Below are 17,632 nucleotides of genomic sequence, written 5' to 3' on the forward strand. Positions count from 1 at the left end.
GCCTCATGGTGGACATTTACAGTTCACTGCACCACCTTGACAGTCACTGCTGCGACTCACAGCAAGACAGTAATGTCGTTCCCATGGTACAGGTAAGAAGTCTGTTCCGGTCACAATGGTATCAGGTGGCATCAAGACTCGGATCCAGTTGTGTCCTATTGATTTTACCACTTATGCCAGTTTATTAGCACATCAAAGAGAGCCTAGCCTCATCTATGGTCAATAGGAACCAGAGCCAGGGCACTTCAAGCACTCAAAAGAAAATCCCCTCAGCCACTTATTGTTTCAATCAATGATTCAGAGAGTAAAACCAGCCACTGTTGCAAGAAAGAAAAAATTCCATTTATTGGACAAGAGATAACAGCACCAGTGATTGTTAATCTTGCATGCTCATTACTCAAATGGTTGTTTTGAATCTACAGATTCTTCTTCTCCAAAATATTAGATTTTTTTTTTTTGCCAGTCCTTGGGCTTGAACTCAGGGCCTGGACACTGTCCCTGAGCTTCTTTTGCTCAAGGCTAGTGCTCTACCACTTGAGCCACAGCATCACTATTGGCCTTTTCTGTTTGTGTGGTACTGAGGAATCAAACCAAGGGTTTCATGCATTCTAAGCAGCACTTTACCACTAAGCCACATTCCCAGCCCTAGATGCGTGATTTTTTTAAATTAATTTATTTGTTTATTTGTTTGTTTGTTTGTTTGCCAGTCCTGGGCTTGAGCTCAGGGCCTGAGCACTGTCCTTGGACTTTTCTCAAGGCTAGCACTCTACCACTTGGGCCTCAGCTCCACTTCCGGCTTCTTTCTATGTATGTAATACCGAGGAATCAAATCCAGGTCTTCATGCATGGTAGGCAAACATTCTACCACTAGGCCAAACTCCCAACCCTGGATGTGTGATTCTTATGACCAATAATTTTCCCTAGAATTTCTCCATTTAAGAGGGAAGTATTATTATTTCTACTTCCACCTCATTTTCAACTAACTAAAATACATTTTTCTGGCTTTCCACTTGTTTTATTTAAATCCAGAGCATAGAGTATTAGCTGTTTGGTTCCACATAGCCTCTACCATATGCACTCAGACTTAGTTTCTCACTTGAGTTGCTGATTTTCTTTACCACTCATGATTGTTGTATCTACCTTGTTTCAACCATTGTCAAAATTGTCTAAGCTTAGTAGAAAGTTACCATTTTCTCCTCCCTGTGGCTCAGGCCTAAAGGAGAGAACGTAATTTATTGTCTGTTCTTTACCTTTCTAGGCAGAATCCATGTTTGGTGACCAGAGCTGTATATATTGATATTCTCTTCTTGTTGACTTACTGCCTTGACAAACCAACAAAGGTCAATCATCCAGGTATGAGTCCTAGTTATATCCTATTTTGGAATAGTTACAGACCATTGAATTTGTGGGTGGGTTTTTGAGCCACTTTACCACACACTTCTATATTCTGCTTTTCTAAGACATGTTAGAATTCAACCATGTCTTATAGCTCCCTCCTCGAAGCTTCTCCAGTAAACTTGTCCTTGTTTGTTTAGACATTTGTTGTTAAATATTGTCAATATTTTAAGTGTGAACTCTATACTCAGATATCTTTTAGAAACCTTGGCTTCTTCCTGTTGGTTTGCATCTTCATTTTGTATCTTTACTATTGGTCACTCTTTTCCAACTTAGAATAACCAAGCTGTCTTATTTGTACTGAAGCTGCAACATTTAGCCCCAGTCATCAAATCTACCCATGTACTAGAACATGTAGGAGTTGCTGTGTCAGGCTCTGACTTCATGCATGTCTTTAGGTCATGTATGTTTCTAGGTATCTGTCACAGATGCACGTATAATTGTTCTATTTTAGTAATGATTCACAAAATGTGTGTTTGGGGTTTTTTCTTTAAGGTATAACCATTTCAAGTTTTTTATTTTTTATTGTTGGGGTAATGTATAGAGGGGTTACAGTTACATTCACCAGATAGTAGGTTCATTACTTCTCATACATTGATACCCCTTTCTCATGTTTTTGTCCCCATTTTCTTCCCCCCACCCCCTCCCAATCATCTTGTTTTTCCCCCTTCCCTTTCCTATTTCAAATAGTGTTTGGGTTTTTTTAAGGGAGAAGGACAGCCCAAATAAAATTTTTATGTGTTTATATGAGAGGCCGCAGAAAGTACTGTAAATGAGTTCCAAGCTACAGACTGAAACTGATTTTCATCAACACAAACTGGAGTGCAGGGTAATGAGACTGCAACTGGTTAAAATCTTCTAATTGATTAGGGCCATCCAAGGGGGCTATGATTACAAAGTCAGATTTTGAGCACAAGCAGGCCAGGACTTTCCTTGGTTGCATTTAGTCTGTCAATGATTTGTTGTCTTCGGTAAATCTGTTCAGGCTGTCAGAGTCCAGTTCTGTCCATATGGAACCCTGTTCCCAAATTGAAATCAATTTAAAATGCTTTGCAGGAGGCAAGGGCAAGGAGTGCAAAGCCACCTCTCCAGGACTGATGTATATTAGCCCACAAAGCCTCTGTGACCATGCTGAGGTAATCAGAACACAGTCATTGTCTTCTGTTCCACATCCTTGCATAGAGGCAGCTGTTGTGTCCATTTAGTTGTACAAGATCATATTGTAACACTACAAAGCCAGCGTCTCACACTTCTTACTTGCCTCAGTGTACTTATGAATAGTGTCCTCCTTTTATTCTTTAGATTAATGTTTACATAATAAATTACAGGTCACCTTAGCTATAAGAGACCTCAGTATTTTATCCACCCTAATATATACTTGACTGAAGTCCAAAAATTACAGATATAACAAATAAGATGTTATCCTCTAAGTTGTTTTAGATTTCCACTATCTCTGTATATCACTTCCGTATTTCATGTACTTAACTGCTTATGTGTGTATCTAAAGGATACATAAGGACCCTGACAGAGCTTTGTGGCTGACAGTAATCTTGGGTTTGTTTGAATTGTATTTTTCTTGGCTCATTTAGTATTATTATCTCTGGTCCAAGGCTAGCCTTGGGCAAATGATTTTCAGGGACAGTGCCCAAGTCCTGAGTTCAAGCCCCAGGACTCGGAAGAACAACAACAACAAAATAGAAAGATGTAAAAATGTATTGAGGGTCAGGAGCATGGCCTAGTGGTAAAATGCTTGCTGAGCATGCATGAAGACCTGGGTTCAGTACCACATACACAGAAAAAGCCAGAAGTGGTGCTGTGGCTCAGGTGGGAGAGTTCCAGCCTTGAGGATGCTCAAGAATAGTACGCAGGCCCTGATTCAAGCCCCAGGACTGACCAAACAAAAAAAAATATTAATGATTTATCACTGAAATCAGATGATGCATTAAAGTAACATTACTAGGAGGCAAATGTGACTAGTAGGGCATTTCAAATTATATACATAGGAGCCAGGAGTTTGACCTAGTGATAGAATGCTTGCCTAGCATGCAGGAAGACCCAGGTTCAGTTCCTCGGTACTACACATATAGAAAAAAATAAAAGCTGTAAGTGACACTCTGGCTCAAGTGGTAGAGCACCTTGAGGAAAGCCTAAGGACAGTGCCCAGGTCCTGTGTTCAAGCCCAAGGACCGGCAAAAAAAAAAAAAAAAGTGCTAGTATATCACCAAATAAAGTGGTCACTTATTTCAATGATGTCATGATTTTATAGTTTTTTCTTGTAAGTGCCTTAAGACAGTGGACCATGTCTTGGGTTATTTATTTATCTACTTTATTTATTTATTTAACATTTTTATTGTAATATATAAAGGAATTACAGTTACATTTGCCAGATAGTAGGTGCATTACTTCTCGCACATTGATACCCCATCTCCTGTTTCTGTCCGCATTTCCTTTCCCCATAATATATAGCTTTTTGGGGGGCGGGGGGTAGGTCATGGGGCTTGAACTCTGGGCCTGGGCAGGCGCTGTTCCTGAGCTCTTCAGCTCAAGGCTACTGCCCTATCCCTTGAGCCACAGCCCCACTTCTGACTTTATTTTTTATTATCCTTAAGTACTTGTACAAATGGGCTTCAATTCAACATGTCAATTTATGAGTATAATGCATCTGGATCAGTGTTACCTTTTTATCATTGTCCCCCAACTGTACCAGTCCTACCTAACTCCTCATTACCTAATACCATACTCATATATTTACACTGAATATTATCACTACATTTACCTACCCTTTCTTTCCATTCATCCGCCCCCCCTCCCTCCTCTTGACCTCACCTTTCCCCCTATAACAGGGGAATGACAGCATCCTGGCCTTTTGTTAAACTACAAGTTATTCAAAGAAATTATTCTTCATCAGATATCATCCTTTAGTCAACATGTTTGCATATATATGTATATGATTAAATATATATTTATAATTTAGATTGGCTTAGGTTATTTATTACTCAGAAAAGCAGATAACAGACCTTAGTTGTTTGTTATTAGCAGATTGAATTAAATGCGGAATTCTTCAGCTGTAGAATAGTACAGTTGTTATTAAGATACAAATCTTGTTTAAATTTGTGTATCAATCTGGTATGAATTTTACTTTCTGAAATCAAATGAGATATTTATATTATGCATGTATATATGTATATATCTACCTCCATTATTATCCTACATAACTCAAGAGTAAGTAGTATACTACATAGAATCTGAAGCCAGTTCTCTGTTTGAATCTCAGATCTGCCAGTTATTTTATAATCTTAGGCAAGTGTTTAGCTTCTTTATGTCACTTTTCCTCATCTTGAGTTGTCAACTTACAATGTGAAATTTTATAAAAGAATGTGCTTTGCATGACAGTAAGTGTTCAATATTACCTGTTATCATCGTCTTCATTATGCTTATCATTAGCAGGAAACTAATTTAGCCCCCTAGAGTCTGGCAGAATTATGGTCCATGCTTATATTCACAAGTTTCCTCATACTTTTAATACCTTAAAAAAAAGAAAAAAAAATCAGCTGGGCACAGTGACTCACACCTGCAATCCTAGCTACTCAGGAGGCTGAGACCTGAGGATCAAGGTTCAAAGCCAGCCCGGGCACTAAAGTCCTTGAAACTCTTACCTCCAATTAATCACTAGAAAATGGAAAGTGAGGATGTGGCTCCAGGGGTAGGGCTGTAATTTTTAGCTGAAGAGCTCAGGGACAGGGCCCAGGCCTGTAGTTCAAAAACCCCATGACCCACCCAAAAAAAAAAAAAATGCTTCTATACCAGGTATAGTTTGTCAGGAATCTACTTGATTAGGGTTACCATGCCTGTTGACTGATCCAGAAAAAGTGCCCAGTGTTGGTGGCTCACATCTGAAATCCTAGCTACTCAGGAGGCTGAGTTCATAATTCAAAGGCAGCCCAGGCAAGAGTGTCTGTGAGATTCTCCATTAACTACCAAAAAGACGGAAATGGAGCTGTACCCTTGAGTTACAAAAGCCCAAGGACAGTATCCAGGCACTGATTTCCAGCCCCAGAACTAGTACCAAAAAAAAAAAAAAAAGAATAGAAAAAATGCTTTCTTACTCAAAAATAAAAATGATTGGGGCTGGGAGTTTGCCCTAATGGTAGAGTGCTTGCCTAGCATGCACAAAGACCCAGGCTCAGGCCCTGAGTTCTAGCCAGGACAGGCCAAAAAAAAAAAATAGTAAATAAATAATAATAATAAATACATAAAATAAAATAATAAAAATGATTAAATAAAATTACTTACATTTTTATTCTTATAGTATGCTAGCATTGGATATATCTTGAGTACTGTACCTGGAACAAGAGATGAATATGTCTTGGGCTTATAAGTACAATACGGGTAAAGGAAAAATACCTTTCTACTTAGGGAGATAGGAAGGGCTCAGTTGAGGAGGTTTTCATTGTAAGAAGGAATTTCACCAGATAGGCCAGCAGGAGGTAAGTAAGCAAAGGAGAGCAAGGGCAAAGCCACTGAAGCAGAGATTGGCACAGGCTTAGAGAACTAGGACAGAGTCAACGCTAGGAAGATGAGAATGGTGAAGCAGAAATCCAATTGTGGAGTGCTCCACAGGCCAAAGGAGACTGTTGAAGGATGTAAAACCCTGTGGGATCATGTGGTTTTTGAGGCAAGATAGCGTTTTTTTCTCTGCCTTATCCTCATGGACTCTGAGGACCCTTAAATAACCAAGTTACTATTGTCATCCACAATGAATATAATTGAAAATCCATTGGCTGTTTAAACAGGGAGATTTTCTTGCTTTTGCGTTAACCCATTTTGGAGGTCTGTGGGGGTAGAGACAAGCTTGAAAGGCAGCAGCACAGTGTTGAAAACAGTTGTTCAAAGTGCTGAGACTATAGGGGACTTAAACCTGTTATTTTCCATTTAACTACCTTTATGGTGATTCTGTTTCATTTATGAGTGCATACATTTAAACATGGAATGTAAGTATAAATCTTAAAAGAGACTAATTTCTCCAAAAGAAAATGAAGCAATAATTTCAAGAATTTTCTTTTCTTTTTGGTACAAAGGGTATGAAGAAGGATCTGCCTGTAGAGTCTCCTCTGAGACCCTATTTTATAAGTGACCTTGGAAGGCCGTTGCTACCTCTAAAATGTTGTAGAACCCCTTTGGAGGGATGGGGGCATAAAAAAGGAAAAAAAAAAACAGTGAAGGAGAAAGGCAAGAAGGTAATTAGGAAAGCTTAAAATAATGATGTGTTTGTGCAATCAAACTTTTATCTTAGTACTTCCCAATCATTTGAGGTTTCCTCAGCCATTAACTGGATTTTAAAAAGTGCAAATCTGGGAGTTTTGTTTGGAGTTTTAAACTGATTTGAACCCACAAGAACTTCTTTGTGCCTGGTATTCTTTTTCTTCATCTGAACTCAGTTGTCATCATTAGTATCTGTCAGTTTGCTGTAGGAAGGAAAATTGTATCTCTGGTTATAGCTAGGGGAATAAAGAAGAAAAAGTCTCAGGGACTCTGTTCTATGCCTGAGCAGAGATGTTGAAATGGAGAGCTTTAATCCTTATTTTCAACTTATTTTTAAGTTTTTTATAGTTCTCAGATTAGAAATTTTCCATTAAAATATCTATTGACTAAAATACCTCTAAGACTTGACTAAATATTTACTCTTTTTACTGTGAGATGGGATTTCTTGTTTCTCTCCATGCTTACTACCTTAAAATTTAATTTTTCCTGGATTTTAAATTAAACACTATTCCATTAAGTATTTTTTAAAATATTGTACCAATTTATACATTGACTTTTATTTTAAAACTTTCTTGATGGATTTATGTGTGAATTTTTTCTTTTCTGTGCTCCAATTTAATAATTTTGTACAATCTAGTTCTCTTATCCTTATGTATATGTATATATCTTAAAATATTAATCTGATGAAAATTTGATAATCTAAAAGTAATAAATGACATCATAATTTTGTTAAAACATTTTAGCTGGAAAAGGATTTGTCTATCACACATATTTTGTATAAATAATCCAGAGGCTATTTTTCTATCCTGGGGATATATACAGGATGTCTATTAGCCTCTCCTTTTTAGGAAACATTGTTTTTAACTCTTGGTAAGCGTTAATAATAATGCCAACATTCATTGAGCACTTAACTGTTCCAAGCACTGTGCCAAGCACTTAATGTTCAATCTGACTTTATCTTAGTACTAGTGTTGAAGAAACTAAAGCAGAGAAACTGCACAAAGTTACATGTGTACTAAGGTGGTAGAGCCTGAGGTTTCTAGCCACCCACACTGTGCTCATAATGCCACAATAGCCACGTCAGGAAAGACTGGTCACTTTCTTGGGAGGGCAACCCCAGAACTCTCTTTATGGATCCAGATTTCCAGGCTTCAGCCCATACTGCAAAAGCCTCAGGCCACAGACAACAGTTCCTGCCTGAGTTTTCTGTTCCCATCTCCAAGTTGTATGGAATAATCCAAAAACAGAGCCAGACATGAAATATGTTACTAGAAAGAGTAAGCCTGATGCTCTCCAGCACCCACCTGCCCTCTTTTCCCTTGGAAAGTGGATCTATTGCCACTACACCAAAGACTTCCCAATATTAGGCTGCTGGGGACTGAGTTTTGTGGTTTCTTTGTTAGTTAACATTTATAAGTTGAGATCTCATCACTCTGCCAAGTGCAATAAACAACTGGAATGTTACTTTTATTATTGTTTTTTTTTCTAAATGCCTTAAAAGTGACCAGCTTTGTGAAAATGAAGTCAGAATCCCCAAATATATAAATACCAAGTCAATGGGCTTTATAGGTCAATATAAGATCAGAAGGCAGGTCTTTTTTTATTACTTTTTGTGTTATATAAGGGAAGTTAGATAATGTAAACCTTCCCTCAGGCCAGCTGAGATGTTGATGATGGTTAAGTGGTAAAATCTGTGAGAAATAACCAACAGTGCCCCATTTGTACTGCCTAGAACATGAATAATATATGTATTATATATATATACGTATATAAGGTCACTGATTGTTATGACATATTAACTTCCTTTTCTTAAGTCCTTAGGAGATAAAGCTGAAACATTGGGAATTTACAAAACTCCTGAGTTAGATATTTTTGGTCTAATTGGGTTAAATTTAAGCAATTCCATCTGAACAAATAGAAAATAATTCTTATCATGTACTTTTATCTGTGGTGAATGCATATGTGGTTAATATGACACAGTTGGTGTGATTCTCTCAGTTCCAGGTGGGATTGAGAATGTATTTTTAAAATCTTCTGTGGGGGGGGGCGGGCGTTTGGCCTAGTGATACAGTGCTTGCCTGCCTAACATGCACGAAGACCCAGGTTCGATTCCTCAGCACCACAAACATAGAATAAAAAAAAGCTGGAAGTGGTGCTGTGGCTCAAGGGTAGAGCTCTAGCCTTGAGAAAAGTCCAAGGACAGGGGTCAAGTTCTAAGTTCAAGCCCCACAACTGGCAAAAAAAAAAAATATCTTCTAGGGACTGTCATTCCTGGGCCTATAGCTAAAAAATTTCAGGGGATGGGAGGAGATGAAATATTGTCAATGGGGCTCGGAGTTTGGCCTAGTGGTAGAGTGCTTGCCTAGCATGCACCAAGACCAGGGTTTGATTCCTCAGTACCACATATAAAAAAAAGCCAGAAATGGTGCTGTGGCTCAAACGGCAGAGTGCTAGCCTTGAGAAAGCCCAAGGACAGTACTCAGGCCCTGAGTTCAAACCAGGACTGGCAAAAAGAGAGAAAGAAAGAAAGAGAGAGAGAGAGAGAGAGAGAGAGAGAGAGAGAGAGAGAGAGAGAGAGAGAGGGAGGGAGGGAGGGAGGGAGGGAGGGAGGGAGGGAGGGAGGGAGGGAGGGAGGGAGGGGAAGGAAGGAAGGAAGGAAGGAAGGAAGGAAGGAAGGAAGGAAGGAAGGAAGGAAGGAAGGAAGGAAGGAAGGAATAGAAAGATTGTCAGTGAACTGGTTTTCTCTGAAACACTGGGACTCTCTGTCACCTGAACCATTGCTTTTGCCAAAAGTATGTTTCCCAGGGAAGGATAAGTGCTAAAATAAGCACAGGACTCCTCACTGTCTTTCAAAAGTCAAGGCACATATTAGAAAGAAAAAAATGTCATTTGTAGGGAAATGAATAAAACTAGAACAAATCATATTAAGTGAGGTAAGCCAAGCTCAGAGAAACAAATAGTACATATTCTCTCTGATATGTGGGAGTTAGATCTAAAATACACTGGGATATGACAAATAAAACAGGATTCTAGATACTCACATATAGTAAAAGCAAGAGAAGATACTCTTAGGAGAGAATTACGAAGGCCCACTTCCTAAGTGCCTCTTCATATTTATATACAGTAATATATGTACTGAAACTCTAAGATATGGAAACAAAGTACTTTTTTTTCAGTTTTTAGTTTTTGATGGTTCTGTCTTCTTTACCTTGTACACAGTGTATTCACATGTATATCTTTGGGAGGGTGGAGGGACACATGCCTTGAAGGAAAAAGGATGAAAATGTACAGCATTACAGCTCACTGGACACTGATAAAAGTAAACTATACACCGTGTGGGTGGAGACTAGAAGGAGGGACTGGGAGAGAATGAGGGAACAGCAGACACTGTAGGAAAGGAATCTGCTGAGATCTAGTAAGAGCCTTCCTATCATATCATTACATGGCAGGCATTACATGTCAAGACAGCTTCTTAACTTCATAGAAAGCCACCACACCATTGCACTAGGACCCCACTCTTTTTGTTTGTTTGTTTTGAACTGTAATCCTCAGGTCTCATCTTTCTGAATAGCTAGAATTACAAGCTAGTCACTAGCACCCATCTAGGTCTCCATTCTTCTACCCCCATTTAACCTTACTTTCCCCCTTCTTATTACCTTACAATTTGTATTACATTTCATCTTAAGTTTTGGTGGGAACATATAAACCGTAGCACTGTGTAAACTTAACACCTAGGGTCATTTGCATTGCTCACCTGTCACAATGTACTTAATTCTGCCCTCCACATTGGGATTGGACTCTAGTCCAACCAGATGCTGTTGGATTTTTGCCATCTATAACCTAAAACTTACAGCATCACCTGCTAGTGTTTGTGTATGGTGCAGTAATGATGCAGATCCTGGAGCCCAGGCTCAGTTCCCATACCCGAGAGTTGTAACATTGGCTAGAGACTGAAAGGGATGATCCTGAACATTTAATGTGGGTGAGGCAACAGAGGTTTGCGGGGTAATTAAATGAAGCTCTTACCTAAGGATATCAGAGAAATCCTCTTTCTTCTGTAAGTAAAAGAAAGAGTTGTCAAGGTGGGGAAATTTCTGATTTCCATTCCTACCCTTCAGAGCAGTTCAGATAGAAGCAGCATATGTTTATGTTTGTTTGGTTTGTTACATGTTTATCCACATATTTCCTGACTTCTATGCTGTATTAGACAAAAGCCCCAGTATGGGGCTGGGAGGTGGAAGCAAGTTGTGAAAAATGCTAGTCCCCCCCAGTGCCTGATAAGTTCAACTTTAGTGTACCCAAGTCCTTTTTGTGCCTCATCTTTCAAGCCAGAATAGCCAACCTCTTCTTTAATGGGTCAGCAGCGTAGTCTTCAAATAATATTCTCAGAAGCATGTTCTCCTGCCTGTGCAACAAATAAGGAATCTTCTGCTGGAAGGTACATACCGCTGAGAAAATTCTGGCAGCCAGGGAAAGAGGGAATGTTTTTAAAGGTTCATGTGGTAGAAGCCATACCTGTATATACCTGTATATGCAGCCAGAAAGATTCAGAGAACTAGAAACAAAAGTAGACCTAGCTCAGTGGAAACATAGTCTGCAAATCCTCCACAGGTGCTTCTATACATTTATAACTGGAAGGGCTTCTGGGGTCACAATTACAGTTTCCTGGGAAGGGCAGAGGATTTTAAAAAACAATCACACACACTCTCTTTCTCTCTCAATCTTCTCTCTTTCTTTCTCTCTCTTTCTCTCTCTCTCTTTTTCATACACACACACACACACACACACAGTGCAATTTCCCTTTGATAAAGAGAAGCCAAGATTTATTAAATTAGTTGATTTTTGTTGTTATAGTTCCTATGGTTTCCTGTTATATACAAATAATTTATTTTTATTGAGGAATTGCATAACAAGACATTAACATTCACAGAGTGCAAATTATCAGCTGATTATTTTAGAATCAATTTATCAACTATTTCCAATAAAAGCTTTTGTTGGACCTGATTGCAGATTTTTTTTTTGACCAACCTATGGTGTCTGAAATAGAAAAGGCAGGCCATCCTGCTATGTATTACAGTGGAGATCTGCTTTGGAATAAAGGTGCCAGGAGATAGAGGGAGAGTAGAGGAAACTAGAACAATTATGATGTAAACTTTTTTTGACCTAGTGACATCTGAGAATTCAAAGCTTTTACAAAATATGAATGACAAATTCATTCATTTATTCATATAAGGCAGAAGGCATAGCATGTGCATGGCCAGTCAGAATAAAGAATTTTCTGAGAATCAGTATTAAATGGACATCTAGAGTGGCACAATCTAATGTCACTGCCATTTGCACATCACTCACATAAGTGACTTACTTTATGGCATTAAAACCATGTGTGTGTGGTTGGCCTTTTCATTCCCAGGAGGATACTTTCCCCTTCATGAATACAAATTGCTGTTATTTGCTTTGATTCCTATCATGCCTGTACCCAACTCTGTTGGGACCAAAAAAATACTACCATACAGCAGAGTGCAAGGCTTCATACAAGAGCGTGCGTGAGGCCCTGATTTCAAGCCCTAGTACAAGCAAAGCCAGGCACCAATGGCTCACACTATAATCCTAGCTACCCAGGAGGCTGAGAACTGAGGATTGAGATTCAAAGCCAGCCCAGGTACTAAAGATTGTGAGACTCTTATCTCCAGTTAATCACCAAAAAAAGGGAAGTGGAGCTGTGGCTCCAGGGTAGGGAAGTAGCCTTGAGCTCAAGAGCTCAGGGAAAGCTCACAGGCTCAGGCCCAGAGTTCAGGCTCCATAACCCACCAAAAAATAAATACTACCATTCAGCCTGTATTTTTTTCCTCCCCCAGGCCTGTGCACTGCCTCTGAGCTCTTTAACTCAAGGCTATTACTCTACTCCTTGAACACTTCTGGGTTTTGGGTAGTTAACTGGAGATAAGAGTCTCATGGACTTTCAGGCCTGGGCTAACTTTAAACTGTGATCCTCAGATCTCAGCCTTCTGAGTAGCTAGGATTACAGTGTGAGCCACTGGTACCCAGCTTTCCTTGTGTGTGTGTGTGTGTGTGTGTGTGTGTGTGTGTGTGTGTGTGTGTGTGTGTGTGTGTGTGCTTGTACTAGGGCTTGAACTCAGGGCCTCATGCTCTTCCATGAAGTCTTAGTTAGGTGCTCTACAACTGGAGCCATACATCCAGTTTCAGCATTTTGCTAGTTAACTGGAGAGAAGAGTCTCAGATGTGGGGGGGGGGGGGGAAACGGGTACCAAGATCAAGAATTGTGTACAGTTCTGTACACAAATATGTAGTTGAGTACTAGATGAGGTGTTTGACTTATAAAGGCCACAGTTGACAAAAACAAACACCACTAGACACTAGAATTGCATTCAGCATAGCAAGGTGTTTATACTAAGAAGCAAAGATGATCTCAGATGGTCTGAGGTGGAGCATGCAGCAGCAGTGTTACCTGGGAACTCATTGGGAAATGTGATCTAGGGGAAGTGAGCTCAGTTGGTCTGAGGTAACAATAAAATTACCCTCTAGGACATTGCTCAAAGATGGAAATGCCATCCCCATTCACCTAAGTTAAATGCCTCCCTATTCACTTAAGTTAAATGCTTTTATGTAGTAACTGTACTATATAATTATTATGGTAATTATATGTATCCAGTGTTTTTTCAGAACACCCTTGTTAAAGCTATTCAGATTAGCATGCATCTTTTTTCTTTTGTTGTTTTTGTTGTTTGTGTTAGTTTTTTTGTGCTAGTACTGGGACTTGAACAGCTTGGGCACTGTCCCTTAGATTTTTCACTGAAGGCTAACACTGTACCTTTTAGGCTACAGTTCTGTTTTTAGCTTTTGGTAGCTAATGAACATAAGAGTATTACAAACCTTCCTGCCCCAGCTGGTTTCAAACAACAGTTCTCACATCTTAGCCTTTTGAGTAGCTACAGTTACAGATACAGTCCACCAGTCCCTAGCTACCAGGTATCTTTTAATTTTATTTATTTATTTATTTATTTATTTGCCAGTCCTGGGGCTTGAACGCAGGACCTGAGTGAGCACTGTCTTTGGGCTTTCCTCAAGCTTAGCATTCTACCACTTGAGCCACAGCAACGCACCACTTCTGGCTTTTTCTATTTATGTGGTACCAAGGAATCGCACCCAGGTCTTTGTGCATGCTAGGCAAGCACTCTACCACTAGGCCAAACTCCCAGCCCTTTTTTTTTTTAAATTATTTTTTAAAAGAAATGTTGAACCAGGCACAGTGGCACACACATTTATAATCCCAACTATTTACAAAGCTATGGCAGAACCAATTTGGGCAACATAAGTGAGATACAGTTTCAAAACAAAATACCCAACATCAATAAAAAGGAATTTTGGCAGACCTGCATTAGCAGCTCAGGAAATCAAAAGTGGCTAGTCTGTGTGATGATTATCTTTCTGCTTGTTACACCATCTCTGCTCAGGTACTGCTTCTGCTAAGCCCTCATCAGCAGCCTGGTGGATGTTAGTACCCTTTCAGTTAGTTAGGGAGCAGAAGCTTTTATGTTCAAAATTCACTTCAGCAACAAATACTATTACTGATACAAATAGAACTGAAATCTCCAACTTGCCTGAAAACTAAAAGTGGCACACCTGAGGTCACCAGAAGACCCAGTATGAATCACTACTGGACTCTTTCTCATAGCCAGGTCACTAAGTAAGGACTCCTTTGGTTCCTTCCTATGTTATCTTTGTTCCTAGGAGTCAAGCTGTCCATATAGACCATTCTCAGGAGGCTTTTGACTCTTAAAACTGCCATCCTAGATGCTAAACTATCTGGTGATATTTTCATCAGCTCATGACACAATGAAACATAGCTTTGAGTTTTGTGGGTAGGCATTTTGCTGTTTGAACTAAGTCATTAGCTCTTTTTTGCTCTGGTTAATTTTGGTATTGGTTATTCTCAATTTTTGTTGGAGCCTGCTTGGATAGTGATCCTCTTACTTATACTTGTTGTCATAGCTGAGATGATAAGTTTGTACCACCATACCCAGCTTTTTGGTTGAGATCGAGGAGTCTTTTTAGTCTTTTTTTTTTTTTTTTTTTTTTGCCAGTGCTGAGACTTGAACTCTGGGCCTGGACACTGTCCTTGAGCACTTTTGCTCAAGGCTAGTGTTCTACCACCTGAGCCACGGTACCACTTCCAGCTTTTTCTATGTATATGGTACTGAGGAATGAACCCAGAGGTTTGTGCATACTAGGCAAGCACTCTACCACTAAGCCATACTCCCAGCCCGTCTTTTGTTTTTTTAATTGTGTAACATTACGTTTATTAGATTACATATCTTTATTAGGACATCCAGATTTTATTTTTCTTTATTTATATTTACTTATATACAGACAAAAATATATATCAAAAACTTCATTTTTATAGATTTCAATATCTTCTTCATATGAGATCGAGTCTTATGATCTTACCCTGATCTCAGCCTCCTACATAGCTGATGTGTCAAGCACATGCTACCATCCCAGCTATTGGGTGAAATGGAGTCTCATGAACTTTTTGCCTGGCTGATCTTACACTGTGGTCCTCCTAATCTCTGCCTCCCAGTAGCTAAGATTATAGCTCTGAGCCTCTACACCTGGGTTTGTATATTTTTCATAAGGTCAATTCCATTTCCTCTGTTTTTGGTGGTAAGAGAACCTCTCCATTACAAAATGAGAATAGTAGAATTTTAATGTTTTTCTTTTGCAAGACAAAAGTTGGTCACTTGTACCTGTCTACACTTTATTTATAACATTTTATTAGGAATTACTTCTCCAGTGAGCCAGGACATAGCACAGTAGGAGGTCTTGTTTTATCATGTGAATCCAGCCATTAAGGCATTCCCTTGAAGGCCAGAAATATACTTGTTCTGAAGAAGGAAAAAATACTACTTCCAAAAATGAGATCAGATTGAATGTTTAGAATCAGTCATACACACTTGAGTGACTGAGATGGCTGCGCTGGTGGGAACATGCAAAGGCTCCCACCAAAGAGGCAAAGAGAGGGCTGCAAAAAGCTTTATGCAGGATGGGTTTACAAAAAAAGCCAAGCTTATAAAAACCACAGAGAGACAGAGAGGCCGTTAAAGTAGAGACTTGATTCTTTAGGTCAAACTCATAACTTCCCACCAGAGAAAAAACCTAAAGCAATCAAAATTGGGGAAAGTGAGATTTTACCTTTTTTTTTTTTTTTTTTTGCCAGTCTTGGGCTTGAGCTTAGGGCCTGAGCACTGCCCTTGGACTTTCTCAAAGCTAGAGCTCTACCACTTGAGATCAGCACCAGTTCAGGCTTTTTTCTATGTATGTGATACTGAGGAATCAAACCCAGGCCTTCGTGGATGCTATGCAAGCACTGTACCATTAGGCCAAACTCCTGGCCAGAAAGTGAGATTTTAAAATTACTACTTGCAAGAGAAGAAGTCTGAGATAAACTTTAGACAGAAGAATAAATACCAATTCTTGGTGTGTTGCAAATAAAATGCATTCACAGAAACAAAAATAAGTACCACCTGTTGATCTAGACATTGAACAATATTTGATATGGCCAGACAAAAACATTGCTTTACCAGGGAGAAATCCAGCTTGTGAAACCACTTGGTGAGTCTCCTTCCTGTGAGTGAAAAGACTAAACAGGAGCTGCAAACTCCTAGGACTCAACAGTAGTGTTTTCCAAATGCTGTCATGAATTTCTCATGCTCCCTAGGCTGAGAAGAAAGAACTACTCTGTTAGTTACTGGACTATGTCTTGTAGAAGGATTAAGCATAGTTACATCCATCGCCCTATTCACTAGAGACCACCACAGTCCTTTGCTCACTACCAAATGCAGTGGAAGTCGTCCCTGGAGTTCTTGCCTAAATGGGAATCCCATGAGAGCAGGGCCTAGTCTTTCTAATTCCCTGTTGAATCCAAGATCTTGAAGAAATCAGGCCAAAACTTTACCTAGTGAGCCATCCTTGGCACTGTGGGAGGCCTGCCAGACAGCAACACTTGCTTATGCTTATTCATTCTTCTGACTTCTTGCTCACTTCCCTTCCTTTGCTGTTACCATTAGTGAGAGAAGCTGAGCATGGTGAACTTTTCAGTACTATAAAGTACTGAGCTGACATCAGCTGCACTCTTGCATGGAACCATAGCCCGGTTCCACTTACACACATATAAACTTAACAAACCTCTGTAAATTTGTCCCTTCAGAGTGTGGCTCTCCCCTGGGATGCAGAGCAGAATCACCTAACAGCTTCTTAGGCCTACAGCTGGCTGTATCCAACTTGCAGCCAATGAAATCAGAGTCTACTAGCATGGGGTCCCGGAATGTGTGGCTGAGGTTTTCAAAGTAACTGGGTCAGCAGCACCTGCACCTATGAGCCCTTTAGACATGGATGGCATGGTCCACTTCAGGGCATCCACTTTGGTTGGTAGTTGCAACACGTCAGAGAATATTTTTTCCAAGCAACAATTTAAAGAAAGTGCTGAAATGAGCATCATTTGGTACTTTACTGTGTTGCAGCACACTTGTGGCACAGACCACAGAAATTCCTCTGAACACAGTTCTAACTCTCCCAGCGGCCTTCAGGAGCCATCCATGATTTTATGCCTTCTTACTGCAGTGTTGTCTTGGGGAAGCATTGGGTGGGAAGAATTGGAAATGGAACTTGTATTCTGCATTTATTGAAAAGATGGCTAGGTGCCACTGGCTCACGCCTATAGTCCCAGCTACTCAAGAAGCTGAAATCTGAGGATCAAATTTCAAAGCCGGGGCCGGGAGTTTGGCCTAGTGGTTAAAGTGCTTGTCTAGCATGCATGAAGACCCGGGTTCGATTCCTTGGTACCACATACATAGAAAAAAGCCAGAAGTGGTGCTGAGGCTCAAGTGGTAGAGCTCTAGCCTTGAGAAAGTCCAAGGACAGTGCTCAGGCCCTGAGCTCAAGCCCAGGACTGGCAAAA

General features: G+C 39.8%; 1 protein-coding gene across 1 annotated transcript in view; it reads left to right on the top strand.

Annotated features, from left to right (window-relative positions):
- LOC150060818 (tRNA (32-2'-O)-methyltransferase regulator THADA-like) overlaps positions 1-17,632 on the top strand; it is a 241,115-nt gene that overhangs the window by 174,788 nt on the left and 48,695 nt on the right. Inside the window, exon 11 of the mRNA XM_090337046.1 lies at positions 1,259-1,353. Within this exon, the coding sequence (XP_090193172.1) occupies positions 1,259-1,353 (95 nt within the window). The remainder of the gene's footprint in view (positions 1-1,258; positions 1,354-17,632) is intronic.

Source organism: Megascapheus bottae, chromosome 7 (assembly GCF_031878675.1).
Source record: "Megascapheus bottae isolate mThoBot1 chromosome 7, mThoBot2.hap1, whole genome shotgun sequence".
Lineage (NCBI taxonomy): Eukaryota > Metazoa > Chordata > Mammalia > Rodentia > Geomyidae > Megascapheus > Megascapheus bottae.